Below are 26,603 nucleotides of genomic sequence, written 5' to 3'. Positions count from 1 at the left end.
ATGAGGGCATCATGGCACCCACCTCCCAGCAGAGCCCAGGGAGAGCACACAGGTCCTGACACTTTGGTGCTCACGAGAAATTGGATGCCTGGGGACATGGGGCTCTGTGCTGCAGGCAGGGTGCTGGCAGGGCTACCTGCTCCACCATGGAACACCCTGTGCCAGGCAGAGCTGGTGAGGGGGGTCCCTGTTCCAGGCACATCCCCTGCCACCCTCCCAGCCCTGGGGTGGGGGATACCTACCATCTGCCTCTGGGTGCCGAGGGAGGCTGGCCCCTGCCTGGGCTCCAGGCTGGCACCCCCACACCAGCCCAGGCTCAAGTGACATGGGGCAGCAAGAGTGGCACACGGGGCATTATTTAGCAATGTTCTTTTATTTCCAGTTTTAAGGTGAAAAGATGTCTTTAAATCTTCAATTAAATACTCCATAAAGAAAAAAAAAAAAAAAAAAAAAGGCAAAAAAAAAATTATTTACAAATTCACGTGACCAGTAATTGAATCCTTGTTTTAATAATTACACATGCGGCTCATCACATCCGGCACTCTATAAATACAGGGGACGCGGATGGGGGCCGCCCTGTCACTTGCCCAATTGTGGCCTTAAACGTTTGGGAGGAGGATGGGGGCTTTGGGAGGGAGGAGGGGACTCAGCCTGGCCCAGAGAGAAGGGGTCACCCCCCCCTTCTCCCCGGCACCCTCCCCTGGTGTCAGAGCGGGAGCTGGGGGGGGGAATGATTTATATTTAAAATAAAAAACCATAGAGGTGGGGTCCAGGCAGTGATGGAGAAATAGAGAGAGGACAGGGGAGGGGAAGAAATCACGCTCCTGTCCCCAAACCAAATTTAATAAGTTTATATATATATAATCTCTCTATATTTCAGCAAGAAGTGGGGAGGAGGAAGGACAAGGGAGGAGAGGAGGGGAAAGTTATGTCCCCATCCTGCCCCCCCTCCCCATGACATGAGTCCAGGGGTGTTCCGCCCTGCTCCCAAAGACCCGGTGTGCCTGTGCTGAGAGGGGAGGGATCCCGAGGGGACCCACCGCAATAGCCACCTCCACCAGCATTCATTTATTATCATCGTGACAAACTAGTACAGGCCTCACAAACAGAACCGGGATGTGGGGAAGAGGGAGAGAAGGAGAACTGAAAAGAGAGAGGGGGGCTGCAGGGGGCAGAGCAGGTCCCTCGGCCCTCACATCAGCAAGTCCAGGGGGGCCATGGATGGGAGGGGATGGAGTCGCTCCCAGGGGTGCCCCACTCTCTCTGCCCTCTTACTCCTCCTCCTCATGGCTGCTCAGTTGTTGTCTGACTCATCCTCGGCTTCTCGGAGCCAGGTGAAAAAGGCTGTCACCGATTTGAGAGCCACCCCTTTGCCCTGCTGCTCAGCTGGGTCCTTGCTGGACTCCCACTTGTAGAAAGCCTCCTCCTTGATGACATCCTCATCATAGAGGGCATCAAAGAACATCCGCAGCAGGTCTAGGGGGAGACAAAAGAGGGACCCTTGCCATTGCCCAGCCACCAGCCACACTGCTGGGGTGGTAACACACCTGCCACCCCCTCCTCAGCCTGACTGCCCCACAACACTCACTGGGAGGCTGGTCCAACTTCACCACCAAGGCTTGCAGGGCGTAGAGTGCCTGGAGCTCCTTCTGCTCATCCCGCAGGTACTTCTGCAGCAACTTGGCTTGGTTGCGGATCACCAGGGCATCCACACGGTAGGGGTTCTCAACTGAGGGAGATGGGGCATGAGAGGGGGCTGGCGGCGGCAAGGGGACCCCCCTGCCTCGCCCTCATACTCACAGACAATGGCTGAGTGACACACGGATGTCATCAGGGCCCTGATAAATGTGTTGGACGAGACCTGCTGCTCACTCAGGTTGGCCTAGAAGAGGGAGAGCAGAGGGGGCTGTGAGGTGAGAGGAAGCTGGGAGGGAGCCCCTGGACGTGCCTGCACTGCACCTCACCTCGATCCAGTCATATATTCTTTGGTTGTTCGGGTTCTCCTTCAGCAGTTTGTCCATTTGCTTGCACAGCTCCTCCGAGGTCAGCTCTTTGCAGCTCGGTGTGTCCGAGCTATCCCCCATTGTGTACTCCAATTTCTGGGGGAGCAGCAGAGATGAGCTATTACATTCAGCATGAAGAACACACTGTTCCCAGCAGCAGGACCCTCCAGGGTCCCCGCAGGGCCTGTCTCTCTCCCTCACCACCACTGAATTCCCACCTGCTCTGTGATAAATTTGTTGACATCCTGGTCCTCAGGCAGGAATTCCTTCCAGCTCAGGCCCCCATCCCGCCACAGCTTGCCTGCGGTTTTCTGGCCCTACAGAACAGACAGTCAGCATCAGCACCCCATGCCCTCCATCTTCAGGGAGGGGGATACTGCAGCTTGGCCATGCCACCCCCATGACCCAGATGTGGCAAGGGATTCCCCCTGCCATCTCTCTGGTGGCAGAGCAGTTCAGTCCCTGCCTGCCAACCTGCCCCCTAAGCATGCTGCCAGTTCCCAAGGCAGCTACATGAGCCCCATGCACTTACCATACCCTTGCACAACAAGCCCAGCACCTCTACCAGCAGCGTAGTAGCCTTCCCAATGGGCACCAGGGGCTTTGTTATCTCCCTGCAGGGCAGAAGAGACCTGCTTGAGCTACCTGCCCTCAGAGCCTTCCTGGGACCCCATGGCAGCCCTGTGGAAGGGCAGAGCCCTCACCTGAACAGCTCCTCCATGGGGATGCCTTCTTCTTGCAAGATGGGGGTGATGAGCTCAGCCAGGTACAGCCAGATATGTGGGATGTCAATCTCCATGTCTTCTGCGATCTCCAGGATCTCCCGGAGCCTGCAGTGCAGAGGGAGGCCATTGGAATCCAGCAGCCCCCCTGCCCTCAGCTGGGAGGGACCTCGGGAGGTCCCAGTGATGAGCCCTGCTCAGGGCAGGGTCAACCACATTCAAAACCTAGCAAATACCAGCTTGTGTCCAGGTTACCCCAGCCCCTCACCCTTTGTAGTACTGCTCCTTGGAGAGCGTGCCCGCCTTCACCAGCTGGCACAGCAGGACTCCCATGTGCTCGCGGGAGATGGTGCTCCTCTCCAGCGTGGACTCGATGCCGTTCTGCACAAAGATGTAGAGCGAGGAGGGGCTGCCCAGTTCCTGTACACACTGTAGGGCCTCCTGTGGGGAAAAAGGGGTCAGTGCTGCCCCACAGCCAGTCCCAGCTCCCTTCTTCCTCATTCTGACCAGCAGGTCTACTGCCTGCAAAAGTGAATGGCACGTTACAGGGGCCACCTGGTGCTGTGCCTGACCACCCCCTTCTCTCACCTTCATGTCATTGATGTGCAGGTATTCCTCTATGATCGCCTTGGATTTCTTCTCCAGCTCTTCTTCTGACAGCGCAGGCTTGGGAGATGCTGCAGGAGCTGCTGGCTCTTGCTTATCTGCAAGGCAAGAGCAAGGATGAGGCACCAGCTAGGCATAGCCAGATCCCCAGGACACGACTGCCCTCCTGCTTACTGGTCTCTCGGCTCCTGTCCCGTTCCTCCGACATGCTAGCAGCCTTCCGCACGGCCTCGGAGCCACCATGCTTCTCCCGTTCTCGGCTCCTGTCCTCTGTCTCTTTGCTGAAGCTCCGCTTGGTGAGGGCAGACCTGTTCCTGTCTGCCCGCTCCCCCCGGTCAGGACTCTCCAGGCGGTCGCTGCCCTTCTCTGAACGCGACTCCCGTTCCCCTCTGTCCCCAGCCTTCTCTGACCTGTCGCGGCTGGAGCTGCTCCTGGGTGGAAGACAGACAAAGCGTGAAGAGACCATCACCACCCTCTCTGACACCAGACTGTGGAGCTCTGCAAGGCAAGGCTATCCCACTCCAATCCCAGACCTTTCCACGGCCTTTTCTAGCACCTGACCACCTGCAGGGGAGAACACTTCTCACTGTTTTATCCCAGTTACAATTCATGCCCTTTGCCTTTCGCTCTATCCCTTGGCACAGCTGAGAAGAGCCTGACCCCATCCTGACTGCACCTTCCCTCTGCAGCAGACTGCGGTCCTCCCTCTTTGCTTTCCATGTCTCCCAAATAAACTCAAACCCAACTCTCCCTGGGGACCTTGGAGTCCAGCCACCAGGGACTCCCTCCAGCCTGTCTGGCCCCAGGACCGCCAGACCAGCCCAAGCACCCAGGCGTGGTCCCCAAGCGCCAAACAGGAGGAAGCCCAGGGTGGAGAGTCAGCCTTCTTTGCTACAGGGACTCACCACCGACTCTGAGCCCCCCGAAGGCCCCATCTTGCCACAGGGGATTATTCCAGCCCAGGTGCCATGTACTGACCCACCACTGCCTAATTCCAGGGGTGCCGCCCCAGGCTTCAGACCAAAACAGCCATGGCAGGACTGGCCCCTCACCTCTGCACCACACGGCGGGACTCCAGGCTCTCGGCAGGGGTTGACTGCTGGAGCGCTGAGAAGCGGTTCAAGGTGCTTGTGGCTGGTCGCCCTGAATCAGATGCTGGGCGTGAAAAGAGGGGAGTCTCAGAATTCGGCACCTCCCCAGTACAGGATCCCTCCTTCCACCCAGTCCCACAGTTCCCAGCCAGCCCCCACGCCGCATACCTGAATCTGCAGGCTTCGCGCCAGACCCTCCACTGCTGCCTTTGCCCCAGCTCAGCCGACCACCCGGAGCAAATAGCTGCTTGTTGGAGTCGATAGATCCAGGCTGCAGGTGGAGAGACAGAGTCAGCTTTGAACCCCACACCAGGGAAGGATCCAGGCCAGGCAGCCACTGAGCTGCCACACCACACTCCCAGTCTCACCTTGGTGATCTTTGTTATCCGGCTGGTGTCAATAGGCCGGTTTCCCTTGCTGATGGGCACAGTATTCCAGCCATCATCTGCAACCAAGCTGCCACGCCCACCTGGATACAAGGGAGAAAGACATAAGGTACATCCCAAGCGGTGCCCAGTGGGATCAACCCAGCCCTGGCAGCCCCAGCTGCCCCCAAGCCCAGGCACTCACTGCTGGAGGATGGCCCGGGGGGACCTCTTCTCTTGTCCTTCGACATGAGCTGTTGCACTTTGATGTGTTCCCGATGCTCCTCCATCTCTGCTTCTTTGTGGATCTGATCGATGGTTTTGGGGCCCTGGTCTCCTCGCCGCGGCACCCAGCTATTCTGCAGAGGGCAGGGAAGGAAGGAAGAGGGCACTGAGCTGGCTGGAGGATGCAGGCAGAGACATTCCCCCTTCCTAGCCATCCCATTCTCAAAGCCTCAGGCTGCTCTCCTGCCTCGGCCATCACAGCTCCCCGTATTCTGTGACAGCTTCTGGCACAAAAGGGCTCTATTTCTGGAGCCCCCTGTATTAAACGGCTGCAGTTACTTTACGCCCACTAACACTACCATGCTAACCAAGAGCTGGGGGGCTAGGATAGCGTCTTAGGGGCTGGACACAGCTTACATACCCACCTCCCCCCTCCCAGTGATGCATGGACTGCTGGAACTCAAGAACACACTGGCCAACAGCTCCATGGGAACAAGCAGGGGACAGACGACAGTCCCCAAGCAATAGCAGGCCACACGCCTTACCCGTCTGAGGTCAATCACATCCTGCAGCATGAAACGGATTCGGGATGATGTCTTCTTCTCTTTGATGATCTTCTCCATCTGATTGAAGTACTGGTCCATTCTGGGCTATAGAGAGATAGAGTCATGGTCACATCCTTCCCAAAAGCAAGGGCAGGGGACACAAAGCAGTGCAGGACAAGCAGTACCTTGGCCTTCTCAAAGTCCAAGTCCTTGCCAATGGTGGTAAGCAGGCGGCAAAGGCACTCAAGAGACTCCTCGTCATGGTTTTTGAGCAGCTTCACCACGCAGTCATGCATGATGGCTTCCGTCAACATCTTCAGTTTGAAGAGCTCCCCGATGAACTTGATGTTGCCCAGGGATCGCCGGCGGGCCTTGTCCCGCGCCTCCTCCAGCTCATCCTTCATGCGCGCTTTCTCTTCGGGCTGCAGGGAAGGTACAGCAGGGCAGCTCAGAGCCCAGAGCTGCCCCGAGGACACCCCTACCAGCACTCAGCCACAGGCTCCCACCCCAACTCACAGCACTGGCATCATCCATCTCCTTCTGCCGCTTCTCAAAGATCTCATCGTCGTCCTTGTCTTTCTCGAACTCTTTCTGGCAGCGGTTGAGCAGCAGCTTGCGGAAATTCACAGTTACCGTGGGCTTGTCTGTTGTGGGCACTTTGAGCTGCAGGGAGAAGTACAACCCAGGCGAGGAGCATGAGTTGTGTCTCCCACAAAAGCTGGCCAGCTAAGGCACAGGCACTGTTCAAACCACGAAACAGCCATGCTACACCCTACACCTTACACCTGACACAACTCTGGACTTGGTCCTCCATCCCACCCCACACAGAAAGGCCTGCATCCCGCTGAGCTCAGCCAAGGCACTCAGACAAAACCCCTGCCAGTTCAGTTAGAGACTCTCCAGCTCCTGCTCACCCCCATAAGGCAACGGCACATGTTAGCATAGGCAACAGAGAAGTTTGGCTCCGAGATGGCCTTCTCGAAGACGAGGTCGATAACACCCTTGAGCCGCTCCTCCGTGTCGATGGACAACTCCATCACCTGCTTCATCAACTGCTGGAACATCTGGGGTGTCAGCTTGTTGAGGATGCTGCGGACGCGGCGGAGCAGTTCCTGCATGGACAGCATGGTAAGCGAGAGCCAGGCACACTTCCCTCTGCCTTCCCACTACCTGCCCCAGCTCCCACCTGTGTCTTGATGTTCTCAGGATCCTCCTCCTCCGAAGCACGCTTGCTGCTGGGTTTCCAGGCCCTCTCAGCCTTGTTCAGCTTAACATCCTCATTGAGGGACACAGTGGCAATGATTTTGCGGGGCTCCTTCCTCTGGCTCTGCTGGGAGCGGCGGGGACCCAACCCCGAGGGCTGGCACAGGGAGAACAAACTCAGCTCTTTGCTCTGGGACATCCAAGCCAGCTCCCAGGGTGTCCCCATCTGCCTGCTCAGATCCTCAGCTCTATCACAAACATCAGTGGCCCAGACACAGCGGCTCAAAGGCTTGATCATCACAGAGAGGTGGAGGGGGAGAGCAAGGGTGAAACGAGGAAATACTCACCAGGCCCCGGTTGCCCATGACGGGCCGGCCAAGGTTGGCGAAGGAGGGGGTGAAGTCGGGGCTGCAGTTCATGCCACTGAGGCGGATGGGGTCAAGCGCCCGCAGTGGGGTCTTGTTGGCCTGCAAAGGTACACAGGGCTGAGGATGCCCAGGGGGCAGAGGAGCGGGATGGATCCATCCCCCAGCCTCAGCGCCGGGACAAGGAACTCGAAAGAAGGCCTCAGAGGTGCCCCCACAAACCAACCCCAAGCTCAAGGCTTGTTGCAGATGCCGCAACAGGACCCCGACCACAGCAGGCAAGTCCCTGCCCTGCCTTGCCAAGGCACAAAAGGATCCAGACCCCCATCTGGCCACCACCCACACTTCCCCTATTTCCAGGGCCGCACCAACCTTGTCCAGCACCACGTCTGTGATCTGGGGCAGCCCCTCAGGTTTCTGCATGCTGGCAAAGATGAACTGGAACCCCAGCAGGAACTCCCGGTCATAGCGCTTCTTCTCCTCAGGGTTCAGTGGCTTCCATTGCTCTGCAGTGGGGAGAAAGAGGCCTTGACGTGGCCTGTCCCGTATCTTCCATGCTGAGCTGTGGTAAGTTCAAGCCCTCTGAAGGACCAGCAAGATGGGATGTAGACAACTACAAAGCTGTCCTAGCCTGGTATGCCATGAGCATGACACTGCTTACTTGCTGGAGGCTGATGCCACCAGCTCGCTGTCTCCTCTCAGGACACTCACACTGAGGCCTCTGTTCCCCACCCCATGCCAGGCTCAGGGACAAGATGGGAGGGGAGCGTGAGGCTTAGGACATCTGGACCACACGACCCCCACCATCCCCACCACTGAGTGCAGAGGCAGAGGCTCCCACCAGAGGCCTGGGCCAAGGCACAGCTCACCTTCCTTGTAGCGGTACTTCTGATCGGCAGCCTTGCCCTTCTCTGGGGCCAGCTTGTCTTCCTTCTCCTCCCACGTCTCTTCAGAGTCTTCCTGTGGACGGGCAGGGGCCACGTCCTCCACTTCACGGGCAGGAACGGACGTGGGGGGCTTGTTCTCTGTCTCTGAGGCACTGTCACTGATCTGAGACTGCATCAGGAGGAACAGCAGTCACTCCGTGAGCCTGGTCCTGCCCTCTTCACCACATACCAGGTGTCCAAATACCCCCTCAGATCCTCATTACCATCATGAAGCATCAGTGGCCCAGACACGATGGCACAAAGCAGAGTTCATCACAGGAGGAGACAGGACACAGGGGAACTCCCAGACACCCCTGGCACACTCACCTCTTTAAAGGCATCCAGCAAATCACCTACTGCCTCCTTCTTGTTCAGCTCCTTCATTCGCCGCTTCTTCTTTGGCACCGACACGGCGACTGGGAGGAGAGGCAAGGAGATGAAGGACAGGGATCCTCCCAGTCCCCAGTGTACCCTGACACCAGCTCAGGGTCACCAGCAATGCCCCAGTAAAACCAGGTGAGCTTCAGGATGCGCCTGCCGGGAGCCATGAGGATGTGGTCCTGCCCCCATCACAGCCTCCATCACCCAAACACGCCATGTACCCACTTGGGCATCTGCAGCCCTGTGGATCCTACACACAGCCCACCGAGGCATCCTGCTGCCCAGAAAACACCCCATATAGACACACCTCCCCATTTGACTCCTGCACCCTGATTTACTGTGTGCCTCCTCACCCCACCCACATCTCTTCCATAGCACAGTGCTCCCCATTCTCTTCAGGGCATCCCTGCAACACCCACATCCCTCTGCAGGGCAGCCCTTAGGGGGACATCCCCATACAGACCTGTGCCCCCATATACACTCCCCTCTCTGGCACCCCTATACAGCACCCCATACAGAGGTGCTCTCCAGAAGCACATCTGCCCCCAGATTGTCCTCCTATAGCCCCCATATATCCCTGCAGAGAGTGCTCCATATGAACACATCCTGTGTGCCCATCTCCCCCATCTTCCCACCAGCACTTCTATGTAACCCCCATACTAATATGCAGAGTGCTTACAAAAATTAATATATATCTTTGCCCCAGCACACCCCCAGGGCACATCACTTTCCTCAATCACAACTATGTACTTGCATACCCCTACACACAGTGCCACACACAGCTACAGCTCTGCATCCCCCCTGCACCTTGTCATGTCTCAGGACAGATAGGGACAGCCCACAGATACTACCCCAATACACCTGCCCTGCACCCCACAGAAGGTATCACATAAAACAAACTTCCCCCATGGCACCCCATTCCCCCGGACACAGCACACGCACCCCCCTCTGTACACACCACATACTCCTGCACGTGGATGCACTCCCCCATTTTGACATCCATGGGCAGCTTGTACCCCCTCCAGCACCCCACACTCACACATCCTGGGTCACCTAACCCCATCCTCCTTTCCCATGCCTAGCACCGCATCTGGGTGACCCCAATACATCATCCAACACCCCAGCCCAGCATTCCCAACCTTGTGCGGTCGCCTCCAAGGTCTGTGAAGGGGCAGGGGCCGGGCTCAAGCTCCGCTCCTGGGCCTCACCAGGGCCTTCGCTCTCCTCCTCCTCCTCTTCTGCTGGGGGTGAGGCAGGGGTGCCAGGTTGGGTCGGCTCCTCAGGCTCCGAGATGGGGCTGACGTCTGACTCAGGCTGCTCCTCGCCTGGCTCCACTTTGCCAGTGCCCTCCATCCCATTGGGGAGGGGCAGCTCTTCAGGCTGGGCAATGGGGGAGTCCAGGGTGGGCACAGGCCCCAGCACGGGCACCGGTGCTGGCTGGCACACAGGTGCCTCAGGGACCGGCTCGGGCACCTCCTCCAAGACCCCATTGGCCTCAGCAGCAGGCTCAGGGCAGGGCTCTTCCCGGAGCGGCGGAGGGCTGGGAGAGGCAGGTTTGGCAGGCGCTTCAGGGGCCTGCAGTATGATGGGTGGTGGCGACGGTGCGGCCAGCACCAGGGGCACCGATGGCATCGGGGGGACAACAGGTGCCGGTGGTGCCTCAGTGGGCACAGGCGCCTGTGGGGTGGGTTCTGGGAGGGGAATGGCAATCTCCTCCTCCTCCTCCTCTACAGCCACTGTGTCCATGTCGGGCGCGGGCACTAGGGGCAGCTCCACAGCCCCTGGCACTGTAGTGATGGCGCTAAACGTCTTGTGCGGGTCAGGCGGCGCCTCGCCCAGCTCCACTTTAGTGTCCGCATCCATGGGGGGCTCCATTGGCACCAGCGTCATGGCCGAGAGCACCACGGGCTCCACCTCGGGGATGAGAGGAGGGGGAGGTGACGGAGACGCCGACTTGCTAGGCTCCAGGGAGACGGGCTTGCTCACCACCAGCGCAGGCTTCGGACGGTCATCTGAAAGGTAGGTGGCATTATTGAGGGGCTCTCCAATCCCCCCTCACCCAGCACACCACCCCCTGAGCCCTCTGTGCAGGAGGGGCAGAGACAGATGTGCCAACCCACACTGTAAACAGGTGACGGGCAACAGGCATCCTCCAGTGACCACAGAAAGGCTGGGATGAACAGTCAGCCCCCATAAACTCTCCTGGACCAAACATCGGGACCAGTCCTTACGCATGTAGGGAATGTGTTTGACCACACAAGCCCCAGGTGAGCTGAGGAAAGGCAGGGCTGGCATCTTGCACCCTGCAGCATCAGCGTCAGGGATCCTAGAAGCACCCAGCAAAGGCACTTACCTGGCCGGACAATAACTGCTACATGGGGGGCCTCTCCGTTGGCCTGGGGCTCCAAACCACTTCCAGCCTGGGGGGCAGAAAGAGGGAGTTCAGCAGGGCCCTGTGAACATCCCACCACCCCAGGCAGGGAGGCCCCTTACCTGTGGAGGGGTGGGAGTGGATGAGGTCCTTGCTCCGGACATGATTTCTTCAGTGATGTCTTTGCCGCCTTGGTTGGGGTCTCGTATCCGGATCTTTGCACGGGTCAGGGCAGAGAGAGGAAAGCTGTTAGCAGGGTGGGGCACACAGCACACGGGCCACCCCCTTTTCCTGGGCCAGACACCATCAGGACACCCCCTTCTCTGACGGGAGAGGCAAGTGAGGCTCATTCACTGCTGTGCCTGCCCTGGCCACATGCAGCTTGGGTACCAACAGGTGCCACCTCCCCCCGACACAAGGCACGGTGCCCTACAGACACCGGCCTGTCCTGATGCCTTGCAAGCTGTTATGCCAGGCAGCCAGAGCCAGCACTGTGTCCCCAGGTCAGTGCCCATCTCCAAGGGTCAGGGTATCCCAAGGAATCACCACGCTGGCACAGGAGCTGTGGGGATCCCTCTCTGCCTGAGGGACAGCACAAGAGACCGGCCTTGGCACACAAAAGTCATGGCAAGCTCCATGCCACCCCAGCACAGGCCATATGCCTGCAGGCTCACTGGCCACATGCCTGCAATGGTTACAGCAAGAGCCACAGGGCACCCTGCTGGGAGGAGGAAGTGGGGAGAACACATGGGTCCGGGACTCTGGTGGGGGCACAATGCAGCCAGGGACCTTGTTCTCCCCACCCCACTCATGACCTGATTCCAGGACAGCAAGCACAGAGCCCAAGGGGCACCGAGGCCCCTCTGCTGAGGAAACGCAAGCACCTCCCCTTCGCGGCAGCACCCCCTGCCCCGGTGCAGGGCCATGCCACAGCCGTCTCCCTGCTATAAATAGGCCCCATATGAGGCCTCCGAGCGCCGGCATCTCCGGGAGCAGACAGCAGTTGGCAGCCACAGCACCCCCACCCCTCAGGAGCCATGACTCAGCACAACGCTGCCCGCCGGGACAGCCAAGGTCGCTGGCACCCACCGTGGCCTCCAGACCCTCACCAAGCCCTCCAGCCCAGGCTGCACGGCCCCACACTGCCCCCCTTCCCTGGCGTGCTGCACCACATCCCATCCTGCACACTGCAGGCACTCAGGGCTGGCACCATCCCCTCCTGCACGTCAGCCCCCCCGCCCATGCCTGGATGGAGATGGCTCCTTACCGTCTTGCGCTCTCGTTTTGGGGGGATCGGTGGCTGCTGGCTCACAATGACCTGCGCAGTGGGGACCCCTGCCGGGAACTGCTGCACCCCCTGTGCCGGGTAATAAGCACCCGCTGGAGGAGAGGATAGAGCGTCAGACCAGCCAACCCAGATCCTCCACGTCCGTCCAGGGGACCCCCTGATCCCCCAAACACAGGGGTCTGTCAGGAGCCTGGGGAGCCTGTGCTGCTCTGCAGCAAACCCCCATCGCATCCGGCCCGGATTGTCCCAACCCGCCTGACAGGCCTGACCAAATTCCTTCTCCGTGAAACAGAGCGTCCCCGCGCCATCCCCACACCCAGCCAGGCCCTGCGGGTACCCGCTGTGCCCACCAGCTCCACGCCATCGATGGACCCACAAGGACGCTCAGCCATGCCAGGTACGGGCGTCCCAGCTCTGCAGGCAGCCGCCTTCCTGCCGGCACCCTTATCTTCCCAGGGCCGACACCAGCCCCAGGGCGGCACCAGGCAACCCAGTCCGCACCCTCCATTCACACCCAAGCTGAGGGGCTCCAACTCCCTGCGCAGCCTGAGCCCCCGGCAAACCCAGCCCAGAGGAGGGAGCTGTGCCGGGGGGAAGAGGCAGAGCTGGACTCCATCCAGGGCTGGCACAGCCCAGAGAGGTGCTTTGCTCCTCCCAGGGCATCCACAAGCATCACCCCAGAGCGGTGCCATGAGGATTTGGGAGAGGCACAGCTGGGCTTGGGCCCCAGCCCCCTATGGTTCCAGCACCTTCACAGCTGCGCCAAGCCTTGAACTTGCCCATGGTGCTCTGGTGACTGCCCTGTCCCCAAGCCACGGACCCCTCTGCTCTGCCCCGCAGGGACGGAGGGCCACGGGATGAGCCTTGCAACCTGGGATGTGCCAGGGAGGGAGACCATGAGCTGCCCAGCACTCAGCACCAGAAAGGCCAGCCCATCTCACCCATTGAGGGGCACACCATGCCAGGCCACCCATACAGTCTTGTGGGCAAGGCGCACACTGCTGCCAGCTCCCCTAGGAACAGGCACAGTCCCAAAGTAGAGGCAGAAGACAAACCCATCCCAGGAACCCACACAGACAGCCAAAGGAATGCCCCAGCACTGGGCACAAAGAAGCAGCCCAGCACACAGGAGCTGGCCACTGCTGGAGGCCATCTCCCTCCTCCAAGGGGCTGGGTGGGCCCCAGCACAGCAGGGAGGGAAAGAGGAAGGACGGGCATGTACCTGGCTCATGAGAAGCCCACCTCTGCCCAGTTTATGCTTTGCTGCTCGGTCGGAGGCCTCGGCTCACATTTCTGTGTCTGCCGGGCCTCCAAGGACCAAGCCTAAATATAGTCACAGCCCGGGTGGCCACATGCAAGCGGGGGGGAAGAAGGGGGGAGCTGCTCACACCACCGCTCCCCAGCGCCGGGAGAGGGCAGGCATGGAGTGGCCCCGGCACTCCAAGCTCAGCTCCTTAGGAAGCAGGCTGCTGAGGCGGGTCACCAACCCTAAACTGCTCACCTTGATGGTGAGCAAGGGGGAACAGGGGATAACATCTGCCCCAGCCCTCCGCCAGGAGGGTTAAACATTAAATAGCCCTGATTTGGAAAAAGAACAGGAATGGCTGGATCAGTGGGACATGATGTGCAGCCCTCAGTGCTGCTGAGACATTGGCAACACCCCTGCCCCCCAAAACAGCCTGTAATGGAGTCACTGAGACAGCCCCTGCAAGCTGGCAAAGGGACTCGCACTCAGCTCCTGAGTGCAGGCAGCTGCAGGGAGGCCAGAAGCAGGGGAGCGCAAAAAGGATGGAGTGTAGGGGCTGGAAGAGCATCAGAGAGCAGAGCAACACCCCCATCTGTACCGTAAGTCCCGAACTCTGTGGGGCTGGCTCCAGGGTAAAAACTAGGGGCACCGGGCTGGACCGGGTACTGTTGGGTCGGGACGACGTATGTGGAGCGACCCTGCAACGGGGGTAAAGAAAGGTCAGTTACCTCTCCTGCAGAACACAAACTACCCCCCAAAACCACCGATGTGCCCCCAGACCTTCCTGTGAACCAGCTGGACTCCATGCAGGGAGCAGCATGCACGCAAAGTGGGCCCAGAGGCCCAGAGCCTCAAAGGGCTGCCAGGGAGAGGGACCAGCACCACTTGCTGCCTCTCTACAGAGATGGGCAACATCCCACTCAAATCAATGGGTGCTCAAGGGAGCCAGGGGGAACCCATTACACCCTCCCAAACCAGACCATAGCTCCAACCCTGGATGACACCCCCCACCACTGACCACCCCAGCCCCCTCTCGCAGAGCCCAGGGCATGGCCCTCACCTGTCCGGGAATGTAATAGGCTCCTTGGGAAGGTGTGTAGGATATCTGGGAGGGTATCATCATCACCTGGGAAGCAGCCGGATACACATGGGCAGGGGGGCCGGGCCGCGCCGTCGTGTTACTCTGCACGCGGGACGCACTAGCAGGAGGCTGTGCCCTGTTCTGGTAGAAATGCTTGGGGAGAGACAGGGCATGGCATCAGGTGGAGCACAGCACCCCTACCCAGCACCCCAATGCACAGGGGGACACTTCCCATCATGATGCAGCCCCCCCCATTCACACACACACTCCCCGAGATGCCCCCCAGCTCCCCGGCACCATCCTGTCCCCACACACCTGCGGGACCGCCTGGGTCCACGCGACCCAGCTCATGCCCGGCGCAGCGCCCTCCGAGCCCGTCAGGGCCGGCAGCTCCAGCACCCGGAGCCGGCCACGGCCGCACACAGCTTGGCAGCAGTGGGTCCCGGCGTGCCTCGCACCGGCTCCCGGTGCTCGCACTGAATGCTGGGACCTGTAGTCCCACAGTGCCAAATCAGAGCCGGACAGCCAGGGAGCATGGAGCCAGCTATCCCCCACTGTCTCGTGCTGTTTATTCAGACCCAGCTTCTTTGCCGGGCAGGAGCATCCCCGGGAGAAGCAGCTCAAGCCCGGCAGCAAGTGGGTAAGGAAGGGTCCGCGCACGCACCCTGGGGCAAGGAGAAAGCGTTACCTGAAGAGACCTGAATCCTCCCTGTTAGCAAGCGCGCACAGAGGGAAAAGGGGAAAGAGACAGAGAGGAGTTACCCGCACTGGGAAGGGGTTGGGACACAGGGTGCCTGGCAGAGGAGGGGGCAGGAGGCTGGAGAACCCTTTGCCCAGTGCCCCCATCCCAAATCCACCAGGGTCCTCTGTAGGGACCTCACAAGGGGCAGGGAAGAGTCTGGGGGGCTCCCAGCTGGCACAGCCAAGGATGTCACCAGATCTGTCCCCAGCAGCTCCTCTACACAAGAGGGCTGATGCAGGTCCAGAGCCTTGCACAGCGTTGCAGGGCCTTGGGAGACCCCCCCAAAGTGGGGAGAAAGAGAAGAATGAGGAAAGGCACAGGCAGAAGCAGCAGCCTGGGCCAGGATTAGCACAGGCACAGCCACATGCTGCAGGCTTCATGCATGGAGAAAACTAGGGAGACACTGCATGGAAACCCCCCCATAGTCAAGTGGGTGTACCCCACCTTCCCCAGACCAGCCTGTCCCCCAGCTCCCGGGTCCCCATGTGCTACCCGGCCCCTTCGTGCCCAGGATGGGTGTTTCTGTGCAGTGTCGGGGCAAGGTGCTCGGCATGCGGGCTGGGGGATGCGGGTTAGTACCTGCTGGTGAATAGCCCGAGGCCCTGCTGGAAACTGAGAGAGGAGGAGAGGGAGGTTTGGGGCAGGGGAGGAAGGAGAGAAGAGCAGTCACTCGGTGGGCATCCCCGGCCAGAGGTGTGTGCCCCCCCCACCCCAGGGCCAGGAGGTCCCCGGGCAGCGGCTGTGGTCCATCCGGATTGGATCGCAGGCGCGCTCACCCTCGCAGGCGCATGCCAGCCCCAGGGGCACCACGGGGCTCCTGGCACCCACAGGCACCACAGTAGCTGGGGGCTACTCGGCCAGGAGGCTGAAAGCTGCTGGATTTTCCCATCCAACCCAGGGCAAAGCCCTTACCTGGCGCGGCTGAGAAGGCGTATTCATTTGTGAGGTCGGTGCCGGGTTAAAAACCACAGGTGCCGTCTGACCGGGTGGGAATGTTGGCTGGAGGGAGGCAGGGAGGGAAGGAGATGGCACTGCCACCCTCCATGCACACTGGGGAGGGCAAAGCTGGGTCCCCCTCACCCTGAAAGGCCCAGTTACCTGCGGCAGTCCAGGAGAAGGGGCAGGGTGCGGGGCTGTCGGGGCTCCTCCTGTGGGCTGTGGGGCTTTGTTCATTTCATGGGGTTGTGCATAAGGATCCCCTCGCTATCTGAGGGAAGAGGGACAACAGGCATAAGCCAGAGGAGATGGGAGCACCCAAGGTTTGTGTCTGCTGTCTATGTTAGCCCTGAAAACAGTGCATCTCCAGAACCACCAGTGTAAAGCCAGGCACCAGCCATGCCCCACGGACAGCATCCCATCAAGGCACAGACCCCCAGCTACCCTTTCCTGCCCCGCTGGAGCACTGCCAGGCCACCCAAACAGGGCAGGTCCCCACACCCTGCAGAGCAGAGCCCCTCATTGTGCCCTGAACCCACGCCTACTGTCAGGACTGACTCCCTGAGGTGACTCTGCAGAGGCTGGCTGGGCACCCCACACAAGCAGACATCAATGCCCATGACCTGCCAATAGCACCCAGGTCATCACCAATTCCAGGGGGCTGGGTGGGCCGGCGGCACCCCAGCGTCGCTGTGCCAGCTCCACCCCGGCTGACCTACTAAGCGCTTTCCCTGGCCAGTCAAACCTGTTCCTGCCAGTGGTACCGGGTCCCCGGCTCACACCGCAAACGCCTACAGGGGAGGAAGGGCAGGGAGCAGGTCCTGCGTCCTGCGTCCCGCCCCCCTGCGCTGCCGACGATCCTGCCCGCTGCCCTGCCTGGGGCAGCCCGTGGACACCCCCCCACCACTGGCACCCTCCAGCTGTCCCAGGAGGGACTTGGCAGCCGGCGCCACTCTCCCCGCCCCAGTGCAAAGGCCGTCGGGCAGAAAGAAGAGGCGGTGCCCCCCACCCTGCTCCATGTTGGGGTCCCCTGCACCCCCATGGCACCCGTGAGCCCGCAGCTGGGCAGCGCACGCAAGGCAATAGCCTTCTGTAACCCGAGCCCAGCCGCATCAGCACCACCGGCCCCCGGCCCACTGCAAGCACCGCCAGGCACATCCAGCCCACACCAGGCCATGCCAGCACTGCCAGGCCACGGGGTGCCCTGACCCTCCGGGGCTGCACCCCGGCATGACAGGGTGACACCCCATCATGGGGGTCCCCCAGTCACAACCCAGCAGAGATGGGTCCTGTTGGGATTTCAGGAGATGGCAAAAGCTGGGCTGCACCCCACCAGTGCTCCCCCCAGCCCCCTACTCACCAGGGAAGCTATCCAGTACCTGGGACACCTTAGCACAGCATGGGCACCGCTCACCCCAGAAAGAGGATAGGGGTGTCACACAGAGAATGGGGAAATCCGAGGACATCCCCGGCCTCCCCAGCCCACACTGCCGGCACAACCGGGAGCGAGCAGCATACTCACCCCCCCGCGGGAAAAACCTGGGCCGGCTGAGCGGGCCTGCAGAGACCGTTCATCCGACTGACTGGGAGAGAGAAGGGAGGGGACAGACATCAGCCCGGGCACACCGCAGGGAGTCCCCCCCGTGCCCCACAATGCCCTGGCCGGCCTGGGGCGAGACAGGTCCCGACCCGAGAAGGGGAACTACCAAGCGAATGGAAGGGTGACAACAGGAGGAGCCGCCGCAGCCGCTGCCTCCCCCGCGCTGGTACAGCCAGGCCTTGGCCTGCGCTGGGCCAGCAGCTGGGGCGGCGGTTCTCTACCCGAGGCTGGGCCGTGAGGGCAGACAGGCCCAGTCCAAGAGATGACCAGGATAGGGAGGGAGACCGGGCTCCACAACGGAGGGGCTCAGCCGCAGGGCGCCCAGGGGAGGGAGCGGGTGTCCCCGACGGCGGGGCCGGGCCAGGCCGCAGCGCTGGCCCGGGAGCAGCCAGGCCCGAGCCCGACCTCGCCCCCAGGCCGAGGCGGCGGCCCAGACGGTTGCCGCTGCCGGCCCCATATCGAGGCTGTGGGCAGGCCCAAGAAGGCGCCGGCACCATCTTGGCGACACAGGAGGGGGAAAGGCCGCGGGGGGGTTGGGGGGGGGCCGGCGGGGCGCGGCGCGGGGCCCGGTGCGGCATCCGGCGGCCCCGCTCCCCCCCGCGGTGGCGGCGGCCTCTGCCAAGGACACGTGTCACTGCCGGCCGCAGCCACGGGCCGCGGCCCCCACCGGCAGCGGCACGGGCGGGCGCGGCGGGGCACACACCACGTGCGGCGGCGGGCCTAGGCGGACGCGGCGGCGGGAGCACGTGCGAGGCGGAGGGGCGCACCGGCCGGCACGTGGGCGCGCTGCAAGCGCCGCGCGGGACCACGAGGCCCTGCCGGGCCGAGCGGCGAACGGGAGCTGAACGGGGCAGGGCAGGGGCGGGGGGAGGGGGCAGCCGGCGGCGTCGGGGCGGCGCCCACGTGGTGGCGGCGGCGCGGCGGGGCCCGGCGGCGCGCGGCCCGGGGTGCCGGCGCGCGGCCCGGTACCGGTACCCCCCTCCCCTCCCCTCCGCCCCCCCGCGGCGCGCGCCCGCCCCGCCCCCGCCCGTTACCTTCAGTCTCCTTCAGCGCGCGCGGCCCGACGCAGCCGCAGCGCAGCGCAGCACGACCATTTCCGGAGCCGCGCCGCGCGCAGGGGCGGGGCCGCGCGCAGCCGCGGGGGAGGGGCGCGCGGGGGCGGAGCGCCGGGCGCCGCGCCTGAGGCCGCGCTGGGCACCGCCCGCGGCACGTGACGCCGCTGTCACGTAGGGAGGGGTGGGACGGAGAACACCTCCATCCTGCGCCAGGCCACGCCCCCCAGGTCACGCTGTCCCTCGCGCGCTCGGTGCGGGAGCACGTGGCACAGCGACACACCCGGCCCGCGTCAGCACGGGAGCACCGGCAACAGCGTCCATCCGGGACCTGCGCCCACGGGCATGTCCCTGCCCCCGGGGCTGTCACTCCTCCAGAGCCCCTGTGCTGCACCGACCAAGGACCCTCCCCGCACCTCGTACCCAGCAGGATGAACACAGCACCAAAGGACACAGGCCCTTACCCTCCCACTGTACACACCAACCCTGCTTGACACCTCACACCCACCCCAGCCTCCACCAGCACCCTACAGCCCCACACACACTCACTCATACACAGCCTCCCACAGCCACCCAGCTGGGGTGGGGCAGGCCCCGGCCACAGCCAGGTTTGGAAACAGGACAGGGCTTTCTTCTCTTTCCTAAAAATACTTCACCCATGGCCTCCATCCCACGACCAGTTTTAGCCCTGCTGCCCAGCCCACACTCCCAGCACAAGGAGGGCAGGGCAGCACTGGGGTCTACACACAGTTTATTTCCTTGACTCTCAATAACAAAAACAAAGAAATAAACATGGGTTTTTTCCTCCCCTCCCATACCACCTACCCACTACCCCCCCCCCACCTCAAACATCATAGTTGGGATTCTTGCGTAGGATAACAAATCCCTCCAGGATAGGCGTCACAGGCACGTGCTCCTCTGTGGCCAGCTCGGCCCGCTCCCCATGTGCCAGGAGCACTGGCGTTGTGTGAGTCTGGAAGCCGGTAATGGTTTTGGGCTTTCCCGCCTGGCCCACCACATCCACAGCCTGCACAAGAAGAGTGAGGTAAATGCTGGGGTCACGTAAGGATGCCAAAGCACCCCAGCCCCAGCTCTGGCTGCTCCTTACCTGTCCTACCCGAACTGACACAGGCAGAGGTCGCAGCTCCTCGTCGAAGGTCACCAGCATGCGAGGCTGCATGGCAGCAACAAGGCCATACAGAACATAGTGGGACTTGCCCAGGATAACTGGAGGGGAGACACAAGTGAGTGCAGGGGCTGGACATTGCCCACCCCACAGGCAGAGAGGGTCTGAGCACGTAGTACTCACTGTTGCGCACATCCAAGAAGGACACAAGGACGGTCAGCAGCCCAGCCACGGCCACTTGGCTCATGAGCTGGCGATCACTGTGGTACGGGCACAGGGTGAGCGTCCCCTTGCCCAGGTGGGTCAGGCCCTGGTGTGGCAGAGAAAGATTGTGAGAGACCAGTGGGCAAATGCCTGGTCCCCCCCAGCCCTGCCTGGTGATACCCCCAGGCCACCACTTCCCATCCAGAGTAGGGACCCCCAACCTGCCCCTTCCCCACTATGAGCAGCAAGCCCAGGATCATCACCTGGGCTAACCGCACCATGAAGAGATTGTTGGGGTCCTTGGCATGGTACTGGGCGAGCTGTCGCAGCATCGCTGCCAGCCGGGCATTGTTGGTACCTGAGGAAGAAGAGGTGTAGGCAGAAAGCAGGGTACACACTTGGGTCTCCCTCCTTCCCCCAACACGAGCCTCAAACTGGGCTGTCCCCCAGACTTACCGCTGCCAACCATGCCCATGGCAAAGATGGAGTTGTATGAGACCTCGGGGTCAGCATCGTGGGAGAACTTGCTGAGGGTGTCGAGGATGTTGAGGCGTGGGTTGGAGACAGAGATCAGAGCCAGGGCCAGGGGCACAGCACGGCGGAGGGTGGGCTCCCCATACCGCAGCTGCACAGAGAGGAGGTGGCCGTTAGATCCAGCTTACCAAGGGCAGCAAGGGCTAAAGAAATGCAAGGCAAGACCCAGTCTCTACTGCCAGGTCCCTTCCCAGCTCTGTGCTGTCCCCAGTGTCACTCACCAGGTGACCAAACGTGCGCAGGGCCATCTCAGCACCGATCTCCTCACCCATGGCAATGAGCGCGATCCCCAACACTGCTACGCCCTGCAGGGAACATAGGCACTGAGCACCAAGCAGGGAGCACACAGCCCAAAATCCAAGTTCTCCTAGCCTCTGCACCCACCCTAAGCCTAAGGGGACAGGGAGAGCAGGGGATGCAGGTAAGGGCTGTTTTCCACAAACTCTGATCACACAAGAGCCTTAGGGACCCCCCAAAGCCAGCTCCTGCTCTTTGGATGCAAGTCCAGCCCACATTTCCCCACCTGGTGAGCCCCCATGTCAGCTGAGCTCTCTTTCTTTTCCTTCTCTTTCTTGTCCTTTTTGTCCTTGTCCTCCTCTTTCTCCTTGGAGTCAAAGTGCTCACTGCAGATGTGCAGGAGCTGTTGGACCTTCAGGACATTCCCCGAGCCTGGGGAGGGGAGCAAAGGGCCAGGATGGGCAGGCAGAGGTCCCAGGACCCACTCCTGCCGCCCCCACCTCAACAAGCCCAACTCACCTGCATAGGCGCAGATGTCCACCAGCGTGTTGGCAAAGCTGCGGAATGGCTCCGACACAACCTCCAGTGCTGCCAAGATGGCCTCGATCGCCTCTCCCTTTCCTGCCAAGGAAGGCGCAGTGGTAGAGGACAGCAGTGGAGGAATGCTCCCACCTCAACCCTCAGCCCAAGAGCCCCTGACACTGCCTTACCCAAATGGTTCAAGCCCAGGCCAAGTGGCAGCCACCGTGCATATGTGTCCTTCAGCTCCGTTTCCGATTTCTCCATGATGGTCTGGAGGATAGTTGAGGTGACATCCCCATTGCAGGAGCCAACTGATATCATCCCACAGGCCAGGGCGGTCACGCCAGCCACCTGGTGAAGGAAGGAAGGAGGCATGTTGTATATGGGGACAGCACAGAGTGAGCTGTGCCGAGGAGCCAGGTCTGCACAGTCTGACGGCTGTCCAGCCTGAAAGAGCACCGGGTACCCTTGCTCCCCACTTTGTGTGAGAATTTGGGCTACTGGCATCCCATCATGGGAGCAGCTCAGATAAGGAACATAGGGCTGTGCTCTTCTAGCACAGCACAGTACTCAGCAGAGACACGTAGCCTTGTTCTTAGGAGCCCAAACCAGCTGCAGGACAACCCCTGCATTCCCAGGCGCTGTTGCCAACTAGGTGGGCAAGCAGGAACTACAGGCAAACCCTGCCTTTCTCCCTACCTCCATGCTGGACTTTGAGTCTCCCATCACAGGCAGCAGCAAAGTCAGAACATCCTCACGGTTGGAGCCTGCATACGCCAGGCCCAGCCTGCAGAGAGTCAAGGGCAGTGTGAGGGGTGCTGCACCACCTTGTGCAGCACAGGGACACTAGAGCCAGGCCCTTACCCAAAAATGGCTCCAATCCTCATGGTGTTGCTGTTGTGGAGGACATAGTCGGACAGGAGGGCCAGGGCAGGATCACACTCATTCCTCACCCCTGAGTTGACGATGCCACAGGCCAGGAGGGCTCCTGACTGCAATGCAGAAGCACTGTCACACACCAGCCACCAACGCACAAAGCTCCCTGCCAGCCAGTGACTAATGTCACACCACACGTTACAATCATTCCCTGGGATGGGCAAATCAGTACCAAGTGAGCAACCAAGTGAGCAATGCCACACTGGATCCAGTTGGGCATCCCAAAGCTCATAGCTCTGTCATACCAGAGCACTCAAAGATGCCTCGGGCAGTCCCCAAGAGCTCCCCACCTTGCCGTGATCCGCTCAGAAACCTGGGTCACAGGGCACCCACCACCTCTCCAAGCAGGAACCGAGCCCTACAGCAGCCAACAGCAAGGTCAGCCAGCCGTATACCCAGGCCACAGCAGGGCCACCCCACACAGCAGTAGAGCCCATGCTGGGATCGGTGCCACAGACCTTGATGTAATCCTCCGAGGAGTACAGGTACTTGTCGATCTGTGTGAGTCCCCCATCCACGTCCCACAGCAGTATCGTACCCAGAGAGGCTGCAGCGCTCAGCATCCCTGCAGTTCCAGAGGAGAAGAGTCCATGTCAGCCCTGACTTGATGTACCAGGCCTTGGGCTTGTGGCGGCCAGTGACATGGGGCAGTACAGAGGCAGCCATGCCCTGCAGCACCCCAAAAGGGACAAGGTACAGACCCCAAGCCCACGGGCACCTCCAGCCCCTTCCCAGCTGGCTCTCTCACCATGGTCCTTGTTCTTGTACAACCATTTGTTGCCATCATCCGTCAGCAGCTTGTCCTGCCCAAATGCAGCATTCACAAAGCCGTTCACAAAAGAGGAAGCCAAATTCATCCGGGCTGAGTCCACTTGGGAACCGCTCCCCCCAAACCCTGGGATACAATGTCAGAGTGAGACAGGCAGCAAGAGAAGCCCTGACAGCCCCACGCCACACAGCTATCCCACACCATGGCGGGACGAGGACCTGCCCCACCATCAGCTGGAAGGAGAAGCCCAAATCCACAGCAGGCAGCTAGCTCTGCCCCACACCAGATCAGAGACAGCAAGCAGGCCATGTGCTCACCTCAGGATACACAGATGACTGCACTGGCCCAGAGGTGCCTTGCAGCCCCAGTAACACCCCACAGTCAGGAACAAGAGAGACCACAACACAAGCCCTTACGGTTATTTTCCAGGTGGGTTTTGTAAATATCATCCGGCACTTTGGGCTCCATGATGTCCAGCTACAGAGATAAGGGAGAAGGGGGTTACCTCCTGGCCAGCACACATCAGAGCAGCTGCCCTACCACAGCAATCTCTCCTGGAGGTACTTGGCAAAGCTTACAGGGATGAAAGATCTCTTCCCAGATCTTGTCACACAGCCCAGCAGCCAGGGCAGCCACAGCTGCAGGCAGCCTCACTCTTTTCCCAGCTGCGAAACTCACCTCTCTGGCCAAGGCCAGGAAGTTGCTGTTGAGCTGGACATTGGACATTATCTCAGTCAGGTCCTCATACTCCTCCACATCCTCATTCAGCTCCAGGAAGACCCCATGGCGGCCCAGCATAAAGGCCATCTGCTTCTGCACAACTCTGCACGGAAGGGAGAGGTTTGACAAGCGCTCACACCCCAGAACGCCCAGCACAAACACACGTTCACCACGGTGAGCCAACCTGCTGTGCTCTAGAAGCACACAAGAGCAGCCCGTAGGTGACCTGCTCTTGCCTGTCTTGATTTCAGGGCCAAAAGTCTCAGTCCAACCCCCAGACAGCTCAGGTGGTGTTAGGATCCAACACAACTCTGCCCAGACAGGGAGCTGCACCACACCACGATGGACACAAGCCCCAGAGGGCAGGGAACGGGTGTCCGCTTACACATCTTTGCAGGAGGTGAAGATGTCCTCCACCAACTCCACGTCATTGAGCATCAGAGCCAGGCGCAGGGCTTCAGGATAGCGACTGAACTTGCGGAAGATGCCCAGAGCACAGCGCAGGAGAGCCGAGTTCTCGGGCTCTGGAACGTAGCTTACACAGCTTTGAGGAGGAACAAACACGAGGGTGACAACCATGTCGGGCAACCTCAATCCAGCGAGTGACCAGGCCCCATTCAGCAGTGCTGAGCCTCCTCACCTGGTCAGGTAGAGGCACACTTTGGAGTAGGCATTGTCATCAATGTACTTCTCCAGCATGTCCATCTGCTCAATCTCCATGAGCAGGTCACAGGCCTCATGCTCTGCATTGTGGGCCATGTTGTAGGGAATGATCTCCTTGACAAGGGTGAGGAGCGTGTCCCTCTGAGCCTTGTCAGCCTCATCGATCTCCTGCCACTCTTTGGCCACCTCCCCTGCCAAGTGCCTGTGTGGACAAAGGGCAATCACCACCACAGAAACCAGCTTCATGCAGCCTAGGGGTAGGGATCAGCTGCTGCCAGTTAGTCAGGGCTGTGTACTGCTTACTGGGGCTCTATATTCCTGCAATATCTTATGGGAGACAAGCCCAGAGAAGGACCAGGGTTAAAAGCAGAGATTACAGAAGCCATGGCAGTGAGATCTCTGCAGGTAGCAAATCACTGTGGATGGAGGATGCACAGGCATGAAAGGGGCAGCTGAACACAAGCCCAGCAAGTCAGGACATGTCCCAGACAGGCCAAAGCATTGAGGGAAATCCCTCCAAGCCCTCGTCTTCCCCCAGGTCCTGCTCCCACCCAGGCTTACCTGACATATTCATGCCCCCAAGATGCTAGCTCCTCCTGGGAGCCCACCAGCCGGTACTTCAGACACTCACGCTCCCCGCTCATGGTCATGGCCAGAACAGAAATGATGTCTGCTGCAAAGCGCTGGGGAAAGAGTACAGAGGTCCAGATACAGGCCAGGCACAGGGAAGCAGGGGCAGCCAGGCACACAAACACCCTCCCCACACCCACAAGCCACCACAGGTGGCAAAGGCACAGCCCTGGCAAGTTATAATCCACTGGAGCAAGTCACAGAGGCTGATGTTAGACCACTGGGTCTGGAGGGCTCTGCAACCACCTGCCCTAGCAATGCCTCTCAGGCACACTGGATGGTGGGGCCAAGAGCCTTTACCTTGTTCTCTCCTGGAGCCATGTTCTCATAGATCTCCTTCAGCTTGCCATAATGGGGGCGTAGGAACTTGAGGGGTTTAGGAACAGAGGTCATGGAGGTAGTGGAAGAGCGGATTTGCCTCCGCAGCTCCTCCAGGGCTGGGCGGTAAAGGGACGTATCTTTCTCCTGCAGACAGAAGCTGCCTGTCAGGGAGCAGGGGTTGGTTCTCGCACCACCACCCCACCAGCCATCCCCAAACACAGCCATGTCTCCAAGCAAAGCCACTCCCTGCCCTGGGCTGCCTCCTTCAGCCCAAGTACTGGGCAGGGAGAGAACAGTGGGGCAGAAAAGTCACCCGCACAAGACAGAGCAGACGTCCCTTGGGCACAGGTCAGACAGGCAGCAAGGTGAGGGGACACACCACAGTGAATAAAGAGGAGCCCCACTCAAGGCCCATCTCCATTGCACGAGAAATAACCATAAGCGAGGGACAAACGGACTGAAGCCACAGTCAGGGCTCCATGCTTCGCATCTCCTCCTGAGGGGCACAGCACAGACTCACCCCAAGGCGCTCCACCAGCATCTCCAGCTCATCCTGCAGCTGCTTGTCCTCCTCGGACTGCCGAAATGTAGGGGAAAACACAGCGTTAATGGTGCCCAGCACAGCGTGACAGGGGCATCACCTGAGCCGCGGCGGGACCAGGGCACAGCGACACCCGCCGGGGTCCTCTCACCACACCCCAGTGACACTGGGCCCAGGCCCCCTGCCCCAGCACCCCCCAGGCCAGAAACCCGTCAACTGCGTCACGCGGGACCCCAAGACGTCACGGCCCCTCCCGGAGTGATCCCCTCGCCTCAGTGACGTCAGAGACTCCCCGGGAGGAATCCCCTCACGCCGGTGACGTCACGCGCCCCCGCCGCCAAAGCCAGCGGTGACGCCACGGGCGCCCCCGAAGGGGTGCCGGCCGCCCCCGTGACGTGGGATGACGTCCCGTGCCGCCGCTCACGCGGGGCCGGCCGTGCCGTGACTCAGCTGCCGGGCCCACAGAGGCGGCGGACGCTCACCAGCTCCTGCTCCTTCTCGGGCCCCACGGGCTGCTCCCGGCGGTCCCGGCCCCATGGCGGCGTGGGCTTCTCGTCGCCGCCCGACCCGGGACCGCCCTGTACCCGGCTCTGCCCGCCGCCGCCTCCCGCGTCCATGGCCGCTCCGCCGCCGACCGGCCGCTCCACGCCTG

The 26,603-nt window shown here is 61.0% G+C and overlaps 2 protein-coding genes across 8 annotated transcripts; both read right to left on the bottom strand.

The window, feature by feature from the left end:
* Positions 1-354: 354 nt before the first annotated feature.
* Positions 355-18,861, bottom strand: EIF4G1 (eukaryotic translation initiation factor 4 gamma 1). Of its 6 annotated transcripts, none has more exons than XM_080622505.1 (33): positions 18,731-18,861; positions 17,619-17,679; positions 16,259-16,367; positions 16,073-16,159; positions 14,398-14,571; positions 13,936-14,035; positions 12,071-12,183; positions 10,926-11,018; positions 10,786-10,852; positions 9,572-10,444; positions 8,379-8,467; positions 7,995-8,181; positions 7,498-7,631; positions 7,108-7,245; positions 6,744-6,917; positions 6,472-6,669; positions 6,074-6,220; positions 5,743-5,979; positions 5,558-5,662; positions 4,993-5,146; positions 4,791-4,891; positions 4,591-4,693; positions 4,384-4,474; positions 3,506-3,762; positions 3,314-3,429; positions 2,994-3,166; positions 2,708-2,833; positions 2,536-2,617; positions 2,222-2,320; positions 1,965-2,099; positions 1,801-1,882; positions 1,589-1,729; positions 355-1,476 (listed from the first exon to the last, which is right to left on the bottom strand). In XM_080622505.1, the coding sequence occupies exons 3-33, from the start codon at positions 16,331-16,333 to the stop codon at positions 1,295-1,297; spliced, it is 4,833 nt and encodes a 1,610-aa protein (XP_080478631.1). In that variant the 5' UTR covers positions 16,334-16,367; positions 17,619-17,679; positions 18,731-18,861; the 3' UTR covers positions 355-1,294. The 6 variants fall into 6 exon arrangements, with proteins under 6 accessions (XP_080478631.1, XP_080478632.1, XP_080478630.1 ...); XM_080622506.1 differs by having other exon boundaries at positions 4,384-4,486; positions 7,108-7,227; positions 18,731-18,859; XM_080622504.1 differs by having other exon boundaries at positions 4,384-4,486; positions 18,731-18,858.
* Positions 18,862-19,592: 731 nt separating this feature from the next.
* Positions 19,593-26,586, bottom strand: PSMD2 (proteasome 26S subunit ubiquitin receptor, non-ATPase 2; the record flags this gene model as incomplete). Of its 2 annotated transcripts, XM_080623436.1 has the most annotated exons (21): positions 26,434-26,586; positions 25,931-25,987; positions 25,390-25,554; positions 25,021-25,142; positions 24,437-24,661; positions 24,182-24,340; positions 23,755-23,899; positions 23,493-23,553; positions 23,056-23,202; positions 22,766-22,872; positions 22,236-22,363; positions 22,071-22,158; positions 21,560-21,722; positions 21,369-21,470; positions 21,136-21,281; positions 20,834-20,917; positions 20,535-20,703; positions 20,342-20,436; positions 20,058-20,184; positions 19,857-19,975; positions 19,593-19,775 (listed from the first exon to the last, which is right to left on the bottom strand). In XM_080623436.1, exons 1-21 carry the CDS (start codon positions 26,566-26,568, stop codon positions 19,593-19,595), a joined length of 2,727 nt encoding a protein of 908 aa, XP_080479562.1. In that variant the 5' UTR covers positions 26,569-26,586. The 2 variants fall into 2 exon arrangements, 1 of the variants encoding a protein (XP_080479562.1); XR_013957434.1 differs by lacking the exons at positions 19,593-19,775; positions 20,342-20,436.
* Between the last annotated feature and the right edge of the window lie 17 nt (positions 26,587-26,603).

Source organism: Psittacula echo (assembly GCF_963264785.1).
Source record: "Psittacula echo genome assembly, chromosome: 7".
In the NCBI taxonomy this organism is placed as follows: domain Eukaryota; kingdom Metazoa; phylum Chordata; class Aves; order Psittaciformes; family Psittacidae; genus Psittacula; species Psittacula echo.
This window is presented reverse-complemented; position numbering and strand designations above follow the sequence as displayed.

Bases quoted from the DNA above. Each gene is read 5' to 3' on its own strand.
- EIF4G1 (XM_080622504.1), bottom strand. From the start codon at position 16,333: ATGAACAAAGCCCCACAGCCCACAGGAGGAGCCCCGACAGCCCCGCAC. The intron at 5,147-5,557 runs GTAAGGCGTGTG...TGCCCTCTGCAG, and splicing joins ATGTGATTGACCTCAGACGG to AATAGCTGGGTGCCGCGGCG. The intron at 2,321-2,535 runs GTAAGTGCATGG...TCTGTTCTGTAG, and splicing joins GCTTGTTGTGCAAGGGTATG to GGCCAGAAAACCGCAGGCAA.